Source organism: Neodiprion lecontei, chromosome 4 (assembly GCF_021901455.1).
Source record: "Neodiprion lecontei isolate iyNeoLeco1 chromosome 4, iyNeoLeco1.1, whole genome shotgun sequence".
NCBI classification, from domain to species: domain Eukaryota; kingdom Metazoa; phylum Arthropoda; class Insecta; order Hymenoptera; family Diprionidae; genus Neodiprion; species Neodiprion lecontei.
In genome coordinates this window covers 36,829,720-36,846,784 of record NC_060263.1, presented here as the reverse complement: position 1 = coordinate 36,846,784, position 17,065 = coordinate 36,829,720, and the positions used below count along the sequence as shown (strand labels likewise).

At 39.8% G+C, this 17,065-nt stretch overlaps 2 protein-coding genes across 2 annotated transcripts; both read right to left on the bottom strand.

Moving 5' to 3' along the window:
- Positions 1 to 4,994: 4,994 nt before the first annotated feature.
- Positions 4,995 to 11,984, bottom strand: LOC107223831 (sodium-coupled monocarboxylate transporter 1). Its single transcript, XM_015663649.2, has 12 exons — positions 11,051 to 11,984; positions 9,878 to 9,929; positions 9,727 to 9,794; positions 9,436 to 9,590; positions 8,820 to 8,960; positions 8,622 to 8,730; positions 8,339 to 8,448; positions 7,748 to 7,934; positions 7,575 to 7,661; positions 7,396 to 7,484; positions 7,175 to 7,294; positions 4,995 to 6,806 (listed from the first exon to the last, which is right to left on the bottom strand). Exons 1-12 carry the CDS (start codon positions 11,516 to 11,518, stop codon positions 6,560 to 6,562), a joined length of 1,833 nt encoding a protein of 610 aa, XP_015519135.1. The 5' UTR covers positions 11,519 to 11,984; the 3' UTR covers positions 4,995 to 6,559.
- A 1,370-nt stretch (positions 11,985 to 13,354) lies between these two features.
- On the bottom strand, positions 13,355 to 16,267 carry LOC107223830. The gene is made up of 7 exons (XM_046737979.1): positions 16,161 to 16,267; positions 15,543 to 15,662; positions 15,042 to 15,359; positions 14,726 to 14,958; positions 14,304 to 14,462; positions 13,697 to 13,861; positions 13,355 to 13,597 (listed from the first exon to the last, which is right to left on the bottom strand). Exons 1-7 carry the CDS (start codon positions 16,265 to 16,267, stop codon positions 13,443 to 13,445), a joined length of 1,257 nt encoding a protein of 418 aa, XP_046593935.1. The 3' UTR covers positions 13,355 to 13,442.
- Positions 16,268 to 17,065: the final 798 nt, after the last annotated feature.

Here is a 17,065-nt window from a genome sequence, read left to right as displayed (position 1 = left end):
AACGAACTTTAAATAACTACATTCTGATCTTGAGGAAGAGGCGCAAAATACAATTATAGGATCAAACGAACTTACCTGTAAGTGAAGTTCGATCTTAATTTTATGTAGCGCCTCTTCCGAACAGATCAGTCCCACCCAACAGGTTTTCCCCTTTTTTCTAATTATATATTAGAAACCCTGAGGGTTACAGCAGCACTTTGAATAAATGAGTTGCGTACCGGAATATACATGGAATAGGACCGGAACAAAAAACTTGAACTATAAAGATTGTGGCGACATCGGTGCATAGTAGGGGCACTTCATTCTGATCTTGAGGAAGAGGCGCTACATACAATTAAGATCGAACTTCACTTACAGGTAAGTTCGTTTGATCCTATAATTAAAGTACAAACTTCAGGTTTCTGGTTAACGTCAATCATTGTCGCCTGTGTAGCGATGTGAATTTTTCACTTTTTCCTTGGATCTGTAAATGTACAATCGGGAGAAAAATCAGAGGATGGAAAAAAACAGAAAAAAAAAAAAAATAATGGAACGATAGGTCGCAACTCTAGAAAATCGCTTTGTGAAAAAGTGTAAATACTTAAAAACGATATGAAACAGATTTAAAAAATTTGTTGCTGCCTCCCGGCGATTTGAATAGGGGCTATTCCGCGTCAACCGGATCAGTCATCTTTCAGATATTTTTTTAATTTGGCATGTGGATTGTGTGGGGGGAGTTAGATTTTTGTGCCAAAGCGCGAATCTCATAATGCAAAATTCGATTTTTTATTAACAATAACAAATTAGACTCCCATTTTTTTCAAAAATTCATAACTTTGGCAAAAAATTAGATACAACATATTTTTTTTTCAAATTACGCGGAAAGCTCCATAGAATTTAAAAAAAAATACGAAATGGTAAAAAAAAGTTGTTATCAATTGTTTATTTAACAATTAATTTTTCGAAGATTTTTAAAACAGTGACTGAGACGATCAAAAAATTTTTTTTAAATTCTGACATGTTCCTTGAACTGTACTACAACCTGTGAATTAATTCCAGAGGGGTCTTTTTCTTCGTTTTCGAGTAAAAAATCATTAAAGGTGTCGATGCGCATGAAATTACGGCGCGTCGAGTCTCTACGTAATGGCAGGCGGCCGGTTGCCGTCCACCGCTACCCCGCGGTGGCGTCGCAGCGTTATTTTAGTCATTTTCACGGTGTAGGACATGATTGAAGAATCTGAAAAAAATACTGTACCTTCACAAGGCCTGCTCAAAGCGATAAGTGAAGTTTCAAGAATGTGTTTTTATTTTAAAATAAGTAGCAAGTTATGTAATTATTATCATTTATGTGCACTCTCATGGTGTGTAATCGTTATTTTGAATCTCTGTAGTAAAAAAACGGTGAAAAACACATTCTTGAAACTTCACTTATCGCTTTGAGCAGGCCTTGTGAAGGTACAGTATTTTTTTCAGATTCTTCAATCATATCCTACATCGTGAAAATGACTAAAATAACGCTGCGACGCCACCGCGGGGTAGCGGTGGACGGCAACTGGCCGCCCGCCATTACGTAGAGACTCGGCGCGCCGCAATTTCATGCGCATCGACACCTTTAATGATTTTTTACTCGAAAACGAAGAAAAAGACCCCTCTGGAATTAATTCACAGGTTGTAGTACAGTTCAAGGAACATGTCAGAATTTTAAAAAAATTTTTTGATCGTCTCAGTCACTGTTTTAAAAATCTTCGAAAAATTAATTGTTAAATAAACAATTGATAACAACTTTTTTTTACCATTTCGTATTTTTTTTTAAATTCTATGGAGCTTTCCGCGTAATTTGAAAAAAAAATATATTGTATCTAATTTTTTGCCAAAGTTATGAATTTTTGAAAAAAATGGGAGTCTAATTTGTTATTGTTAATAAAAAATCGAATTTTGCATTATGAGATTCGCGCTTTGGCACAAAAATCTAACTCCCCCTACACAATCCACATGTCAAATTAAAAAAATATCTGACATATGACTGATCCGGTTGACGCGGAATAGCCCATAGTTGTGTTGACAGAAAAGGTACTTGTAACTGTAGGTATCAGAAATTTTTCTCCATGAAAATTATGGAAGTAGTAATATTTCTGAAAAATCAATACACGCATACGAATCAAGTACATTTTTGCGAAAACTTTTAGAATACTTGTGCACAAGATTGAACATATTTCTGAAGGAATACCTGTCCCGGCTATTATGCCTGAATTTTTTACATTATATTGTACCGACTAACGTCATTTTAAAATGACTATACTTAGGATAGAAATAATTTGAGAAAATTCAACGTGTTCAAAAAGTTTTCAATCCTAGACACGACCGTACAACGCCTGTGTCGTAGTCAAAGTTAATTATAGGTATACACTTGCAGCTATCGAACTGTAATCAATTAATGGCACCATTGAAAATTCAACGTTCCCATAGAGGGCGAGAAAAGAATTAATTGAGGGAAATGTGAACTCAAGAATAAGACGAAACAAGTGTTTCAGTTTTGATTTACATCAACATGATTTAGTAATAAAAGTCGTCCAAACATTTGTATGGTAAGTATATTTACGTCATTAATAACACTGTATAACAATGAAATAACATTATATTGAAGTTGGAATATAGGTGTAAAAATTTTTTTTTTTCTCTGTAGAGAAAAACGTTAAGTCTAGTTTCTAAGAAATGGTAAGTAAATGGGTTCATCCATTCATTTTCGATCAAAAAGTGTCCGGTTATGTCATAGATTTCGCCGTCGATTTTTCTACTGAAAGTAGTCCTCGAAAAACGGATTTCCTGAAAAATGCGCTTTCATGGATAAAAATCGTACAGCTCTCGTGTTTTGTTTTACCGATTTAAAATTTTCTTAGCAATTTGGGAATAACATTGAAAGATGAAGAAAATCAGTCCATTCCAAAGAAAATTGGACCGGAGTTCCGGAAACAGTGATGCATTGAAAGTAATGGCCTTCGAGCCTTATAAAAATTATAAATCGAAAACGAAGAGGTCGGTACAGCTGAAAATTTCAGGAAATTCGTTTTTTGAAGAATACTTTTAGTAAAAATATCGACGGCAAAATTGTTGATAGTGGTGTGCACATTTTGATTGAAAAATAATGGATGTATATATATTTGGGTGCTTCGTTTGAGACAACTATTTTTTTTTTCGCTCCATTCACGGAATATCACTTCAAACATCCAAAAAAAAATTATCACCAGAGATGAGCTCTTAATTTTAATTCTAAGTACTCGCTAAATGAATTTTAGATTTCCTTATTTAGGTAATAGGTGGAAATTATAGAAGAATCTTTGCTCTTTAAAAGCACCTATATTTTTTTCATAGTTTTTCCATAGTTCTTTTCATTTTTCTCGTAAGCCACTAACCTTGCAGTAAAATTCTGTAGGGCTTCTTTCTAGGGAATTCAATTTCCTAAAAAAGGTCACTTGATATTCATTTAGCGAGTACTTAGAATTAAAATCAAGAGCTAATCTTTGGTGAGAATTATTTTTTGGATGTTTAGAGTGATATTCCGGGAATGGAGCGAAAAAAAAGATAGTCGTCTCAAACGAAACACCCTAATATATATGAGGTATTCCATGCCAACTGAGAGGTCATTTTCCCTGAACTCCGCCAATTTGCTTCTTTATTTTTTATATGATTCTACAACATAAAAAAAGTACTCACCATTTTTTTCAGATTTCTCGTCCCAACCATTCTTTTTTTAAAAATGTTACAAACCCTTGTATGGTCCTAAAAAAAAACGCAATTTTTTTTTTTTTTTTTGCAAAAATTCACATAATTTCTGGGTCCCAAAACAAACATTTTGAGCCATAGTTCAGAGTGGAGAATTGATTTTTTTGTATTTTTTAAATGTGTTTTTAGAGGCATAAATTTTCATATTTTGTATGTATACAAAACATTTGTTATGTTTGTAACATTTTTTAAAAAAGAATGGTTGGAACGAAAAATCTGAAACAAACGGTAAGTGCTTTTTTTAGGTTGTAGAATCATATAAAAAATAATGAAGCAAATTGGCGGGGGTGAGGGAAAATGACCTCTCAGTTGGCATGGAATACCTCATATATATTATTAATTCTGATACATTGGGTTGAAATGTAACTATCTGTTTAATTGTAAGGAGATTAATTCATAGAGAATATAACATCTTGAAATGCTTCGTGCAATTTGCTGATATTCAATGGTCGATTACTATTACTTGGAAGATTTTGGTTTCTAGTTGTAGTTTGATTACAGCTTGCAATTTTACACGTTTTTACGTCTCATAATAAAACATATCACATATAAGCGCGCTAAATAATCACTTTAGCACAAATTCTATATACTCATACTTATCAACATTGGTTTTTATATGTGAGATTTCGAGCTTCTGCCTAATTTTCATTTATTGAAATTTCGAAGGATCACGATGACTTCAACCATCTATCCAAAACATATTTCGACTGGTTTTGGGTACATTAGTTGAATTTGGTGATTTGTTTATTTATGCAGATATCTTGTATTTTCGATCAGTCAGATTTTTGTATTTCACAGTACTTTATGATTGTCAGTTTTGTGGCGCTAGTTGGCTAATGCTTTACGGTAAATTATTGTGCAAGTAAGTATTTCAGTGTTGCATACGTCAGGCTTGAGGACAAGCATTTAAATATTAAATTTATACACACGGTGAGAGAAAATATCTCATCATTTACTCTGGTCAACATTCATCCGTCAAACCAAAATCAACATCTGTGTTTCCTTCAATCAGATTGATTTATCATTCTAGCAAATAGAACTTAATTTATCGCCGTTCATGACAGGATTTCTTACTTTTTTATTATTATTTGTTTTCTTTGACATTTTCGCGAATCATGTACAACCACGTATGCGTAACTCAGTTCATTGAGCTACAGCTGGCTGTCTCATTGTACGGACCAAATAAACATTATCTGTAGGTAACTAAAAAAATTTAAGTAAAAGCATCGTGCACGTACTATATTAATATATATTATATACGACATACATGTAGTCGTAATTGTACACGTAATAGGAAAATTCGTTTAACTTAAATAATTAATTTCCAACACAAATATTATTGTCAAAGAGAGAGAGAGAAAAACCCGCTTACATGTATGACTTTCCGAAGCTTGTGAGAGATTGACTTACAGTACAAAGGTATATAATAAGAAACTGGCTATGACCTATGTTCATCGGTAACAAAATTAGCTAAATTTACTGCAATTCTAAATCGTAAGAAATAAAGTGAGAAGAAAAAAAGAAAGAACTCACAAAAAAAAAAAGAAAAAAGACAAAATACAAAAAAAGAAAAGAACAATTAACTTAGTATTAATGTATTTTCAAGTGTAGCCTCGTAACAACCGGAGAGAAGAATTAAAACAGGCTGGAATGCCATTTGCTTGAATATAAAAATAATTTTAAAAAGCATGTATGTTCCAGGGTTAGTGTTTTCTGAAGAAATTTTTTTTTCTATAATGCCACTTACAGCCTTTTCTAATTCTTCTCTTGAATTCGAATGCATTTTCCGGTGAATTTATTCTACGTGGCCGCATATTAGTATAATACTTTTGTGCTGACCAATAAATCTAATATAATGTAGCTTTTAAAAAATTAACCCTTAAAATAAAAATGCTATAGTAATTTAATTATTGAAGTAACTATACATAGCTACAATTACATGCATACCAACAGTGGAAACACAATTTATTTATGCTCAGCTCATCCTTACGGAGATAACCCATCATATTTTTATTTAGCAAAACAAATGTACCTTGAAAATAGCAGCTGTGTGAAAAACAAGCTCAGCTTTAGATTGACTAAAGTGACTTGACTTCACTATAAATAAATTAATTGAAAGTAATCATAACACCGCGAATGCCTGCAGTGCACGTAATTCGTGTTAAATTTAAGTTTAATTCAGTATTAATATGTTAAAAATTAGATTGCCTATAATTTATAAATGTTATTTGTATGTTCTGATCTAATTCACATTGATTTCGAATATCGAGAATAAAATATGATATATTATGTATGAAATCACCGTCGCTTCGAATCCTTCGAATCGCCGGCAAATCAATATTACAGGCACTGCAAACATCATTTCTGGCAGTGCCTGTTTTCACAGACGTCTACAGTTCAGCTATAAATTTACGACCCAACGATTACTGGCAAGAAGTACCGACAAGAATTCCATGCCTTCGCAAATAAAAAATATGGATAGGCTCTCATCGAGATTCATCCATTGTTCCCACGTACTAAGAAAAACTGCGCCAGAAATACTCCTTGAATCACCGAAATAAAATATAACTGCGGCACGGCAGTACGCGTCACAATATTAGTTGAACCTGACTCACAGTAAATATTGCAGAATCAACCGAAAAATAGTGCCATCTTGTGCTACCGTTGCAATATCTAAAATTACAGTCAACCTTACGGGCGTGGGTAGAAAATTTTACTGCAAACCGAGAAATTTAGTTCTAGCAATAATCAGGGAGCCACGTATGTAGCAATACAGTACCGTACCATCTGCAATGTAACTTCAATGTTTTGCCGGGACCTCCTCAGCAGACTGATTAGTGCTGATCATGCGATGCATATTTTCCTCATCAACGTTGTGTGTACGAGCTTTCAGGTATCGCCTGACGAACGGAGCGACTAGCAACGGGTCCAGTTTCTTTGTGTCTTGAGAAGACACAATACTCACCAACAAACCGACGCTCATCGAGACGAGCGCACCCGCCAACGTGTACCAGAGGTAACTCAGACGATACAGCGCCCATGGCTCTCTGAAACAATTGGGTTAAATCGAAAGTGCGTCGACAGCGAGTCCGCGAAACATGGTCTCGACTTTGAGGGTCGAACCGATTTCCTTAATCCGTTTGCCACACTTTCCGTGCTCTGACTGTACAACCCCCGTCATGGAGGACAGTGAAGAGACCAAAGAGCGTCGCCGCATGCCCGGAATGAATAAGTAAATAATAAAGTTTCAAGTTTGAAATCTGAATTTCCAAGCAGCCGTGGCAGCTGCGCGCCGGTTCAGGACTGTATCCAACAGTCGACTGCATTGTGAACTCAGAGATCGGGAGTGGGTGGCTCCTACGATTATGTAATAAGCCCGTATACGAGGAGGAAAGAACCGGCGAATCTCACTTACGAGACAATGACTTCGTCTGTTCCATTCAAGACGGCGTTCGGTGGTGAGAACAAAAGCAGGTTCTCCACTTTTGGGAAGGTGTAGGTGCAGCCCTCCGTGCTTACGGGCTTCTCATCGAACCTGAAACGAGCGAACGTGAAGCCTTGGTAGCGCATGAACTCGGGCGTTAATTAATTTCCTACGTCCACTCGCACGTACACGCGTGCACGCGAAATACACACCTCAAATGACCGGACGAAATGGCAGCCTGTGCCGTGATGCTCAGCCACGCCATTACACCCAGACCAGAGGCACCGCCGATCAAAGCTCCCTTCGAAAATCCAATAATCACACTAATTAGGTCATTCGGATTACATCTATTATGCCATATGGCAGTTGACAAGAGATCAAAGTTATCTACCATTGAATTTATCCACGGAAAGAGGATACCCATTGTGAAGATTCCTAGAGACGGTCCGTTAGTAATCGAGCCCAGGCTCATGGACAACTGTGTAATCGAAAACGATTTTAACGAGGTACACCGTGAATCCTTTTTCGGATTGAGCAGAAGTTATCGAATCTGTTACCGCTTACCTGAAGAACGTGGGTGCCCATTCTTTCAACAACGAACACAAGTCCGGCACAAAGAGTTCCAAGAGTAACAACGGTCAATTTCATCAGAAGGTCAGCGACTTTAGGACTGAACGCATTCTTCCGAAATGGTTTTATGAAATCCTCTATCACCACGGCTGCCATCGAATTCAGACCCGTCGACAGTGAGCTAAAAATATCAATGATGATGGCGGACTGACAAAAATATACATACATATGTTCCTTTTGATGACTGAGTGATCGGAACTATCGTTGAACGGTATTATCTTCGATATTTTTATTTCTGTTCTAGAAGTTGACCAGTCATTCGAAATACAAATATTGTCGAGTGTTGATTCGGCTCGTAATGGTGATATTATCATGTCAAGTTTGGAAGACTTTCAATAAACGACTCGATGTCTACTTTACGACAACCGCTTTCCCTGAGAGGCGGAGGCTTAGGGACACCAACTTTCATTTGCATTCGACTTCGAAAGACTGTAGTAGACATTCGCGACAAGACAGCGAGTTGCGAAGAACGATAGATTACGCGTCAAAGAATATTTCCCATCGTTGAGGGTCATTTCAACTAACCTGAGAGCAGCGCTGAATACTCCGGCGACAAATAAGCCAGGTAGTCCAGGATAATCGCCGAGGATATCCATCACCAATAAGGGGAGCAGCTGATCTTTGGCTCGAGCGAGCTGTATGGGGCGAGATACATTGTTATACGATATTATTCCGGACGGATCACGGCCAGACACCGTGTTCTGATCTCGCGAAGATCAAAGCCGGGAGGGCAGGGTTTCTTTGCTCTTTGAATTGATCGGTCTGAGACTCGTTTTAATTCCAGCTTACGCAGTTAATTGCACCTCACCTTTGTTGTGAGAGGATCGCATTCGTGGTAAGTGGCGTAGATGAGCATGCCGGCGTAGCCACAGGCACCTACCAGACTGAGGGCGCCAAAGATGAAGATCCAGACAGCCCTGAGGGAGTTTATTTTAATTTAACTCTCCGAATCACTTTCGTTAATTAAAACGTCTTCAAAGGGTTTAGTGGGAGATCACCTTCCTACCGTTTTGCTGCGACGAGCGTTGGCAGCGAGAGATAACGCTGGATCATGTTCTGATTTACGGCGGACGTCTGGAGCCAGTGACCAAAGCCGCCAAAAATCAATGCCCAAATCGTGTGTCTGGTGAGGGGGTTCCAGTCCGTGCTAATTGGGTGCGAAGGTCGTTAGAACGTTCGGTGAGTGAAAGTTTAAAAAACAAAAAACTTGGTATCGTTTACATATTGTTTATCCACAAGGTAATAAGCTACGAGCTATGAATATACTCCAGCTGTGCCTGTGTACACGTCACGAGTGACCGAAAGAATTGTTGAATTGAACCGCTGATGGGTCATAATTTGGACCACTGACCCTGCTAGCATTTGGAGGTCAATGTACTTAAGTTCAAACGTGTTTATCCATTACAGACAAGGGATTCGATCGAAGGCTGAGACCAGCTGCCACTTCTAGAGTCTTTGCAATTTTAATTTGACAGACTCGATTTTCTTGTACATTTAATTGTGGTGGGAGTAGATCTTAATACATGTTTCTTTTATTGCAGGTGGATGGGGCCGCTCCGATTTTGGTAGCGTTTCGTCTACCTTGTGCTTGAATGGACGGGCATATTACCGCTCGTACTTACTCTGGTAACTCGAGTCTTCCGGACTCCAAGTTCCTCTGGATTACCACTTCCATGCCACCCAGATTTAGGGTACCCTTGACGATGACCAGCAGTATTGCGCCAAACATAACGACGGTCTGAATGACGTCTGTCCAAACAACGGCTTTGAGACCACCCTGCGCAATAGGATGGAAGAGTATTAATAGATTAACAAGTTGGACAGATCATGAGGCGTTCACAATTGAGAGGAACAAGAATGCAGCATAATGGGACGGTACTACTTATGAAATAAATCTTGCTCAATATGCTTACCACGCAAGTGTAAAAGATGCAGACGATACACACGAAGGGCGTAATGACGTGAACGTTTATTCCGGTAACTGAAAAATGAAGAGAAGTGGTACTCAGGTCACTTTGTAAGAATTCAGTTTCAATCGTTATTTGATTCGAACGTAATTTTTACCTTGATTGAAAGCCAGTGCTGGAACGTAGATCACTATGGGTAACCAGGTTATCTGCAAGTGAAGAGGAAAGATAAATCCTGGCGCATAAATTGGATGGTTGAATCACTCCTAGTTTTAGCTAGTGGTTCTTTCCCTCTTTCATTTGCTTCTGGAGATAATTGAATCCACGGGTATGAGAAAGGACGACAAGGACATTCAGAATGCGCTGCAGGATGTACAATTTGAAACTTGGCGTTATCGGTAATTATTGTATTTATCAGCTGTTTTATAACTTTCGTCCACGTCTTTGGGATTTTAGATGAAATTAGTTTAGACGAAGGCTCACAGAGTACACCCAGTATTGTAGATCATTTTTACGAAAGATTCAGGCATGAAACATAGCTTGCGCGATATGTGTTGACAGCAATAATTTGACCGCGCGTAGTTTGCGAGACGTGATAGGCACGCTTAAGAATTCGCAAGTGGGCGGCCGGTCATGATACCCTTGATTCGTGACAGTTATCGCGTCTACACATGAATTATTATAATTAGTAAGGCGAGTCGTGACCAATTTCCCAGGAGCTTCCTGTGGGCTCACGTTTCAGCTGCGCTGCCGAAGAACCGAGTAATTGCACTCGTACGTTCTCATTAGTTGGGCGTTCGACTTTTTAAGAGAAAAAACGGAAATTCCGGAGACAAAGTGACTATCAACGCAAGAAATCTAAGCTTCGTCTAACACGATATATAAATGACACGTTAAACTGGGCACTTGTTTTCATTCACACAACGCAATTGTTAAATTTTGTTTTCTAATATTCGTTACCATTCATATCCAGTGGTTAGTCGAGTGGCAAATTACACAATAACTACTTGATGATAAATTTTATTGCCGATTTATACATCTTAGGGTGATTTTAAGCAAAACTTGGTCTTTTCACCGAGGGCAAAAATTTTCTTGATTGAATGCTACATGGAAGTCCAGAACTGTAATCGTTAGATTTGGAAATATTAACACTGTTGCAACAGTTTTTGGCAATTATGGTAGTAAAAGTTAAAAATGCGATTCAATACTGGTGAAACTATCATTGCATCTTGTATAAGCTTTTGAGTATGTGCGATAATTGAAACGTAACATTCCTGAGCAAGTCTAAATCGAGTGAAAATATTGTATACTTTATTTTTATTCAACTTACGATTCCAATAGTGAATAAAACCGACCCGAAGAGTCTGGTCTTCTTGTCGAAACGTCTTTCAAGGTACTCGTAGGTGCTGGTCAGTTTGAGGTCGTGAAAAACTGGTAGGTAAACGGTGGTCATTACGATACCCATGAGGACGACGCCGCCACCAACAAAGAGGTAAGTAACACCGTAAACGTAGACCTCGGTGGGGGTTCCGAGGAGTGAAATGCCGGATATAAAACTGGCTATCAAGCTGAGGCTGACCGGAAATGTGCTCATATTCCTCCCACCGACAAGGTATTCGTCTTCGCCCGATGATTTTTTGATGAATCCGAAATAGACCCCGACGGCACCGCACGAGACCAGCATCGTGATGAATATCGCGTAGTCGGGAAACCCAAAGTTTTGCATGGACCGACTCATCTCCTGAACAGTCGGCATTAAATCTGACAATAGCTCGTTGGCCAAGCCCTCGGATGCCATTACGGAGAGATGATTTTACTTTAGCGAAAAAAGTTTCTCCCTTGCAAAAAATGCTCGTCCGTCCGAATGAGAGGAACCTTCGACTTTCCTCACCAACCGTAATTTATAAGTACCAAATATCTAATCTGGATAATTATCTCGATTAATTCGCACCAATTAAACTCGTCACCTTATTCCACAACGAACTTTACCATAAATCAACAAAAGAAACCCCGAGAATGGAGTCGAAATTATTTCGCGTTTGGATTTCGAAAATAGCCTGGTCAATTGGTGAACGAATGTTTGTGCACACTGTTCGTTAGGGTAAAAAAGGCAAAAAGTATTACGCGTGATTCGAGCAGACTTGAGTATCTTCTGAAGTAAGAAGCTCGACCTCTTCAGAGCTTTTCGCAAAGAGCAGATCGCGTCCGTCCTGCAGTACTGAGGAGACAAAAGAACTGCGACTGTCCACTTTCGCGTTTGGATAGACTTGTCTCTGTTTTGCGTGAGCGGGCAAGATACCCGAGCTATTATAATAACTATAACGATGTCGGTACGCATTGTATGATCATGACAATTTTCTGGTTAAATGGGCAATGGGGATAAGTGACGGGGGTGGGGAGGTCCTGCAGGCCTGTAAGCCGGCCGTTGCGGAGTATTCCTTAAGTGAATAATGCGACCTAAATATAAACGTTTGGATTTATTAGCGTAATTACACTTCGCTGTTCGAACGGCTAACCAGACGTACGGCCAAAGGATCAAAATATATGCCTTACAGTATCCTACCTTTGATGCTGACACCAAACAGCTGATTCCTACTGTCGTCGAACCAGAATATCGCCTCGTTTCTTCTGCATGTTTCCGCTTGATGGAACTTCCCGGATGATTGAGGGGATGTCGGACCTCCGTCGAATGCGGCAAATCGCATTTTATAATTTTTACCATTTTTGAGTAATTATGTATTTTGTAAACATTGGCAATTGATAAGGCTTATGATTATGCTTGTCGGTGGACTGAGAAAAGTTTGGAAAATTGATGATAACATACAAAAAATATTCGATTCAGTTGCACTAGCGTACATAAAATTGAGCAAATACTAGCTGTAATTTACTTGAGTGATTCCATCAATTTTTCCAAATTTTCTTAGCCTATCCATAAGCACAATCGTAAATTCTATCCTATTCCAAAGTTTGAAGAGATTTCATCATTTAGGTAGTGAAAGAATTGTGAAATACGATTTGTCGTACTTCTTAACACCGGTGGAAAGGTCCTGGAGTTTCTTTTTATAGCTCCTGTTTAGTGTTGAATGGAAACAAGAAAAAAAGATCATTCAGGATTGTTGATTATTGAGACGATACATAACGAACCACGTTAGTCAAACACTTGAAAATTCATTTCTCGATTCGGTAGAAAGTTTGTTAATTATGTTACGGTCATTAGGTGTATTTTAGCTGGTCCAATTTTTACTCGATAATTGTTATCAACCTTGCGCTTCGCCTTCCTCTCGACCCATCGAAAATCTTGTACACCGAGTGAACAGCTCATAATTAGTCTAAACTTTGGCAAAAGTTTGATATAAAGTTTTCTCATCAAACCACGGGTACAAAATTAAAAACAAATCGCAAAGGGAGAGAACGTGAGTGAGAGATGGAAGAAAAATAATGCCCATGAGTGTTAGGCAGAACCGAGTGGGGGACTTTGTTTTGTATAACTTTAGCTTGAAAAATTAAAAGATAATTGAAGTGGAGTTTCGCTTCTCTAAGTAAAGCAACTTGTAAGGCCGTGCGGGCAGGTACAAATGATTAATTGTAGATGAAGGTGTGGAATTGAAAGAATGAATGAAGAATCGATAAACATTTTATTGAACATAGACGTCACCCTACATAAATACGGACGCTGTTACATGGGAGCAGGTTCATTGCCGTTTAATCCAGTGCTTTTCATTTTAACACGGATAAAAGCTCACTTCGAACTTGACGTTCATTTCCTTGAACGTGTCTCTGAAGCAGTTTATCAAACCGTCTATATCGCTCTTCCATTCTTCGCGACCTCTTTGATCAGCTATTGGATATTGAAGCTGAAAGCTGAGGTAATTAACCTCTGTAACAACATATAAGCGTTTTTTTTTGTCAGTAAAAGTATATTAGAATTGATTATTTGTTTTTGTTTTCTGTAAACGGTTATAACAATGCTACATACTGCACTCTTCGTCCCGAATTTGGCCACACATCGCACAGAGAGTTTCTATCCTGCGAATTTCACCAACGAATTCGAACACCCTTAATTTTGGTACAAGGGGAAACAGCTTTTTCAACTCGGTATCGAAAATCTCACGATGATGCCACAGCTGTAGGTAAATGTAAACTGAAAATAAATTAGGGACATCATTTTAATGACGTGTAATTACACGCTTATAACGATGCGACGAAACCCAATGATTCAATACCCAAGCGAATGGTGAATATCTGATTATTTCTGAAATATGTGAAACCAAATTTAAAATCTAGAAACTGATCCAGTCTGGAGTATCGACAGAATTCGTTGATCGTCTGAACGGAGTTCATGCAACTCGTACCGTTAGCCAGTAGGTGGCAGCAGTAAAACCTCTGACTTTTGTGAGAGGATGTAACGTGCTTTCATCGTTAGTGGGAGAAACAACGATTTTTCTGCCTTTAGTTATCGCAACTGAGAAGCAAGATATTTTTCTTTTTATAAATGAAATTCCGGTTTTTTTTTCATTATCGAATCCAATTGATACAATTTTCATAAACCGCAATGTTCATGCTTGTCATAGTCATCAATTTACCCAAAGTCTTCGGGTACCACGTCCAGATCATTTTCATGGTACAGCCGAGGTACCAAGGTTGGCGGAATTGCAAGTCGATGTCGGTTGACATCACGAATGAGTGTACCGGAGTGTGTTTCGTGAGAAACTTTGTGTGCTTCTCATGTTCCGGAATACCAACTGAAAGGTTGATCTATCATCAGATAATAATGGTGCGATTGGATCGTTCTATCAGTTACTCACTATTGCGTCAACTTTAGGGTAAAAGTACCGATGAAGTTGCATCCCAATTTGCTCGAAATGCTTTAAACATTTTTCTTTTTCATTCACCGATGAGTTTATTCTTGCATCGTACAGTATTTGGTGACTTTATTGTCTCAAGAGCCGGACTTAGACTAAAGTTCATTACAACTGGCGAATGTGACCTAATTACAGAACCTTACCGAAAACAAACTGAACTTTCAGGCATGGCGCCCAAAGTTTCGCCTCCATCCAAGCAAGGTCAGGGATAGCATAGCCGCCAACACCGTCGCCAGGATCAGTTATTTTCGGAATTTCCTCCGGCAGGCAGAGCAGCTGAAGCCAGTGCCAGTGAAGCCCGATTTTCCTGTATTTGTTGTTGTTTTTTTTTTTTTTTTTTTTTTTTAAACCAGAAGACGTTACTTCGTCACCAATGCAATTGCCATTTGTGAAAGGAAGAAAAGAAAAAAAAAAAAACTTTGTCCCCGACCACTTTAAGCAGAGCCGTGGGATAATCACTTGGAAAAAGCGATGAGCAGGTCTCCATCGGGCGTTGCCAGGTACGCGTAGTTCATAGATAAGGTGGTGAGCGCGTCCAGGCAACCGATGGCCGTGAACCAGTCCTGTTTTCTGGGCACCCTGTCCTTGTAGAGGCCAGAACCCGCCAGGTGACCCGTATCCACCAGCAGCGGTCCTTCAGTGCGCTTGAAAGCTCGCCAGCAGTAAAAATGCGTCACGGTTTTTCGCGAATTGAAGAGTGCGGTCACCAGGCGAAGGCCTTCTTTTCGTGACAATCCCAAACCGTCGATGCAGAATGACTCTATTCTCCTTTGCTGGCTGGTCGGAGAAACTTTGGGTGTGTAAATACAATCGAGAGGTAGAGTTGGGAAAACTTTTTGGCTTTCGACAGCGTGGAAAGCCTAGAAGCTGAACATAAGGAGCAAGTGATCTGAACACAATATGCACCGAAAAGACATGATTGAATGAACAGACTGCAAATTTGCGATGTTAATGGATTACCTAATGTATTTTTCCAGCCCATCGACGAGGCTTTTCCGACTAAGGTAATCGAAGGTATTCAGTCTGAACAACCGATCGGATAGAATGACTTCCTTGGAGGACTTACCCCTGTTGATCATCCTGCGGAGAAGTGTTGTTTGTCAGAAGAATCATAGAACGATGTAAGGCAGGCACCTGTACCTGAACAACGCGGAGAGAATCGTCTTGTTAAGTTCCTGTTGATAAAACGGCTCATGTCTCGCTGAGGCTTCGTAAAGATGCCAATAAAAACGGGCCTGAAATTCGAACGTTTCCGCTCTTACATGTCAACGAATGTACGATTGAACCATCCGCGGTAAAAATTTCGGTTAAAACTCGCGAATGGTGGTGAAGAAATCCATATCGCGAATACCTCCCTCGTTTGCAGGGGAATATCGGGAAGGGGCTTTGGAAACGTGACTTTTTCGCAGTGCTGAAGCATCTCCCAGTGTCGTCTTGGCTCGTCCGCGTGCCAGCTCCTGCGCTTCGAGAAGTGCCGGGTGAATGATAATCCTGTTTCCACGGTGTGAAAGCCGCGATAGCGAGTGTCGCAGGAGAGTAGATAGGTATGCGTAGTGGTTATGAAGGGCCAACACTGACCTGGGAAAGTGTTTGATCATGTTGTCTGCGTCCCACTCAACTGGTACCGGATGTGTAACGCGTTCCAAGGGTTCGGTGCACGTGCAGCACGCGGTGGAAGCGTCCATTCCCAACGTTTTACGAGCCAGCGTCGATGGGGTTCAGGATCTGTGAAACGGGCCCGGAGTTTGCGAAAAATTCGCGAACCGAAGACCGAGAGAGGACATTTTTCTCGGCGATGGAAATCTAAGACGTGAAGTCGGGCGTTATGAGGACTTCTCTTGCAGACGCTCGTTTATCACTCGATCAAAACTCGACTCGCTGCGCGATAAAACGGCGGTTCGTCGCCCACTTGTACCGGGCCTTAAGTGCGGGTCCCAGAAATCTCGGGATTGTATGGTATAAAAAGGCTTATCGTTATACACATGTCGGTTTATCAGGCTCCGGGAATTCTCGGGCTTCCACAAAGCGCCGGGAAGGTATTGACGCCCGCCTCCTGAGACCCGAAGCCAGGGGTTGTTTCGTACCAAATTTTACCCTCCTCACAAAATACTTGAGTAATTAAGTGTCGGATGAATATTGTACGAAATTCCAAGAGCGCCGTCGTTACCGTGACAGCGTCGAAAACACGTCGTTGGTATTTCCACCGTTTACACAGTCTCGTTTATAACACACCGCCTTGCGGCCTCGACACAAACTCGCCTCGATCTAAGTTCTCAATCTCGTCTCCGTTTCAATCAATTAAAACTTACCGGGTGGAGTATTTGTCGCTTCGGGTTTTCAGCCCCCATTCCTTCACTCCTGGGCCCGCTAATTTTGACCCACTTTAATTCCGACCAGAAGAACGGTTGGAAATACGATGGAAAGAAAGAGAGAGAGAGAGAGAGAGAGAGAGAGAGGGAGAGAGAGAGGCGGAGGGGAGAGGG

What these genes read in the sequence shown, in the direction of transcription:
- LOC107223830 (XM_046737979.1), bottom strand. Translation starts at nt 16,267, where the DNA reads ATGGACGCTTCCACCGCGTGCTGCACGTGCACCGAACCCTTGGAACGC. An exon ending in CTGCTCATCGCTTTTTCCAA is followed by an intron (nt 14,959 to 15,041) that starts GTGATTATCCCA and finishes AAATGGCAATTG; the next exon opens with CATTGGTGACGAAGTAACGT. An exon ending in AATTCGGGACGAAGAGTGCA is followed by an intron (nt 13,598 to 13,696) that starts GTATGTAGCATT and finishes ATGTTGTTACAG; the next exon opens with AGGTTAATTACCTCAGCTTT.
- LOC107223831 (XM_015663649.2), bottom strand. Translation starts at nt 11,518, where the DNA reads ATGGCATCCGAGGGCTTGGCCAACGAGCTATTGTCAGATTTAATGCCG. An exon ending in GCGATCCTCTCACAACAAAG is followed by an intron (nt 8,449 to 8,621) that starts GTGAGGTGCAAT and finishes CGCCCCATACAG; the next exon opens with CTCGCTCGAGCCAAAGATCA. An exon ending in ATTTCGTCCGGTCATTTGAG is followed by an intron (nt 7,295 to 7,395) that starts GTGTGTATTTCG and finishes CGCTCGTTTCAG; the next exon opens with GTTCGATGAGAAGCCCGTAA.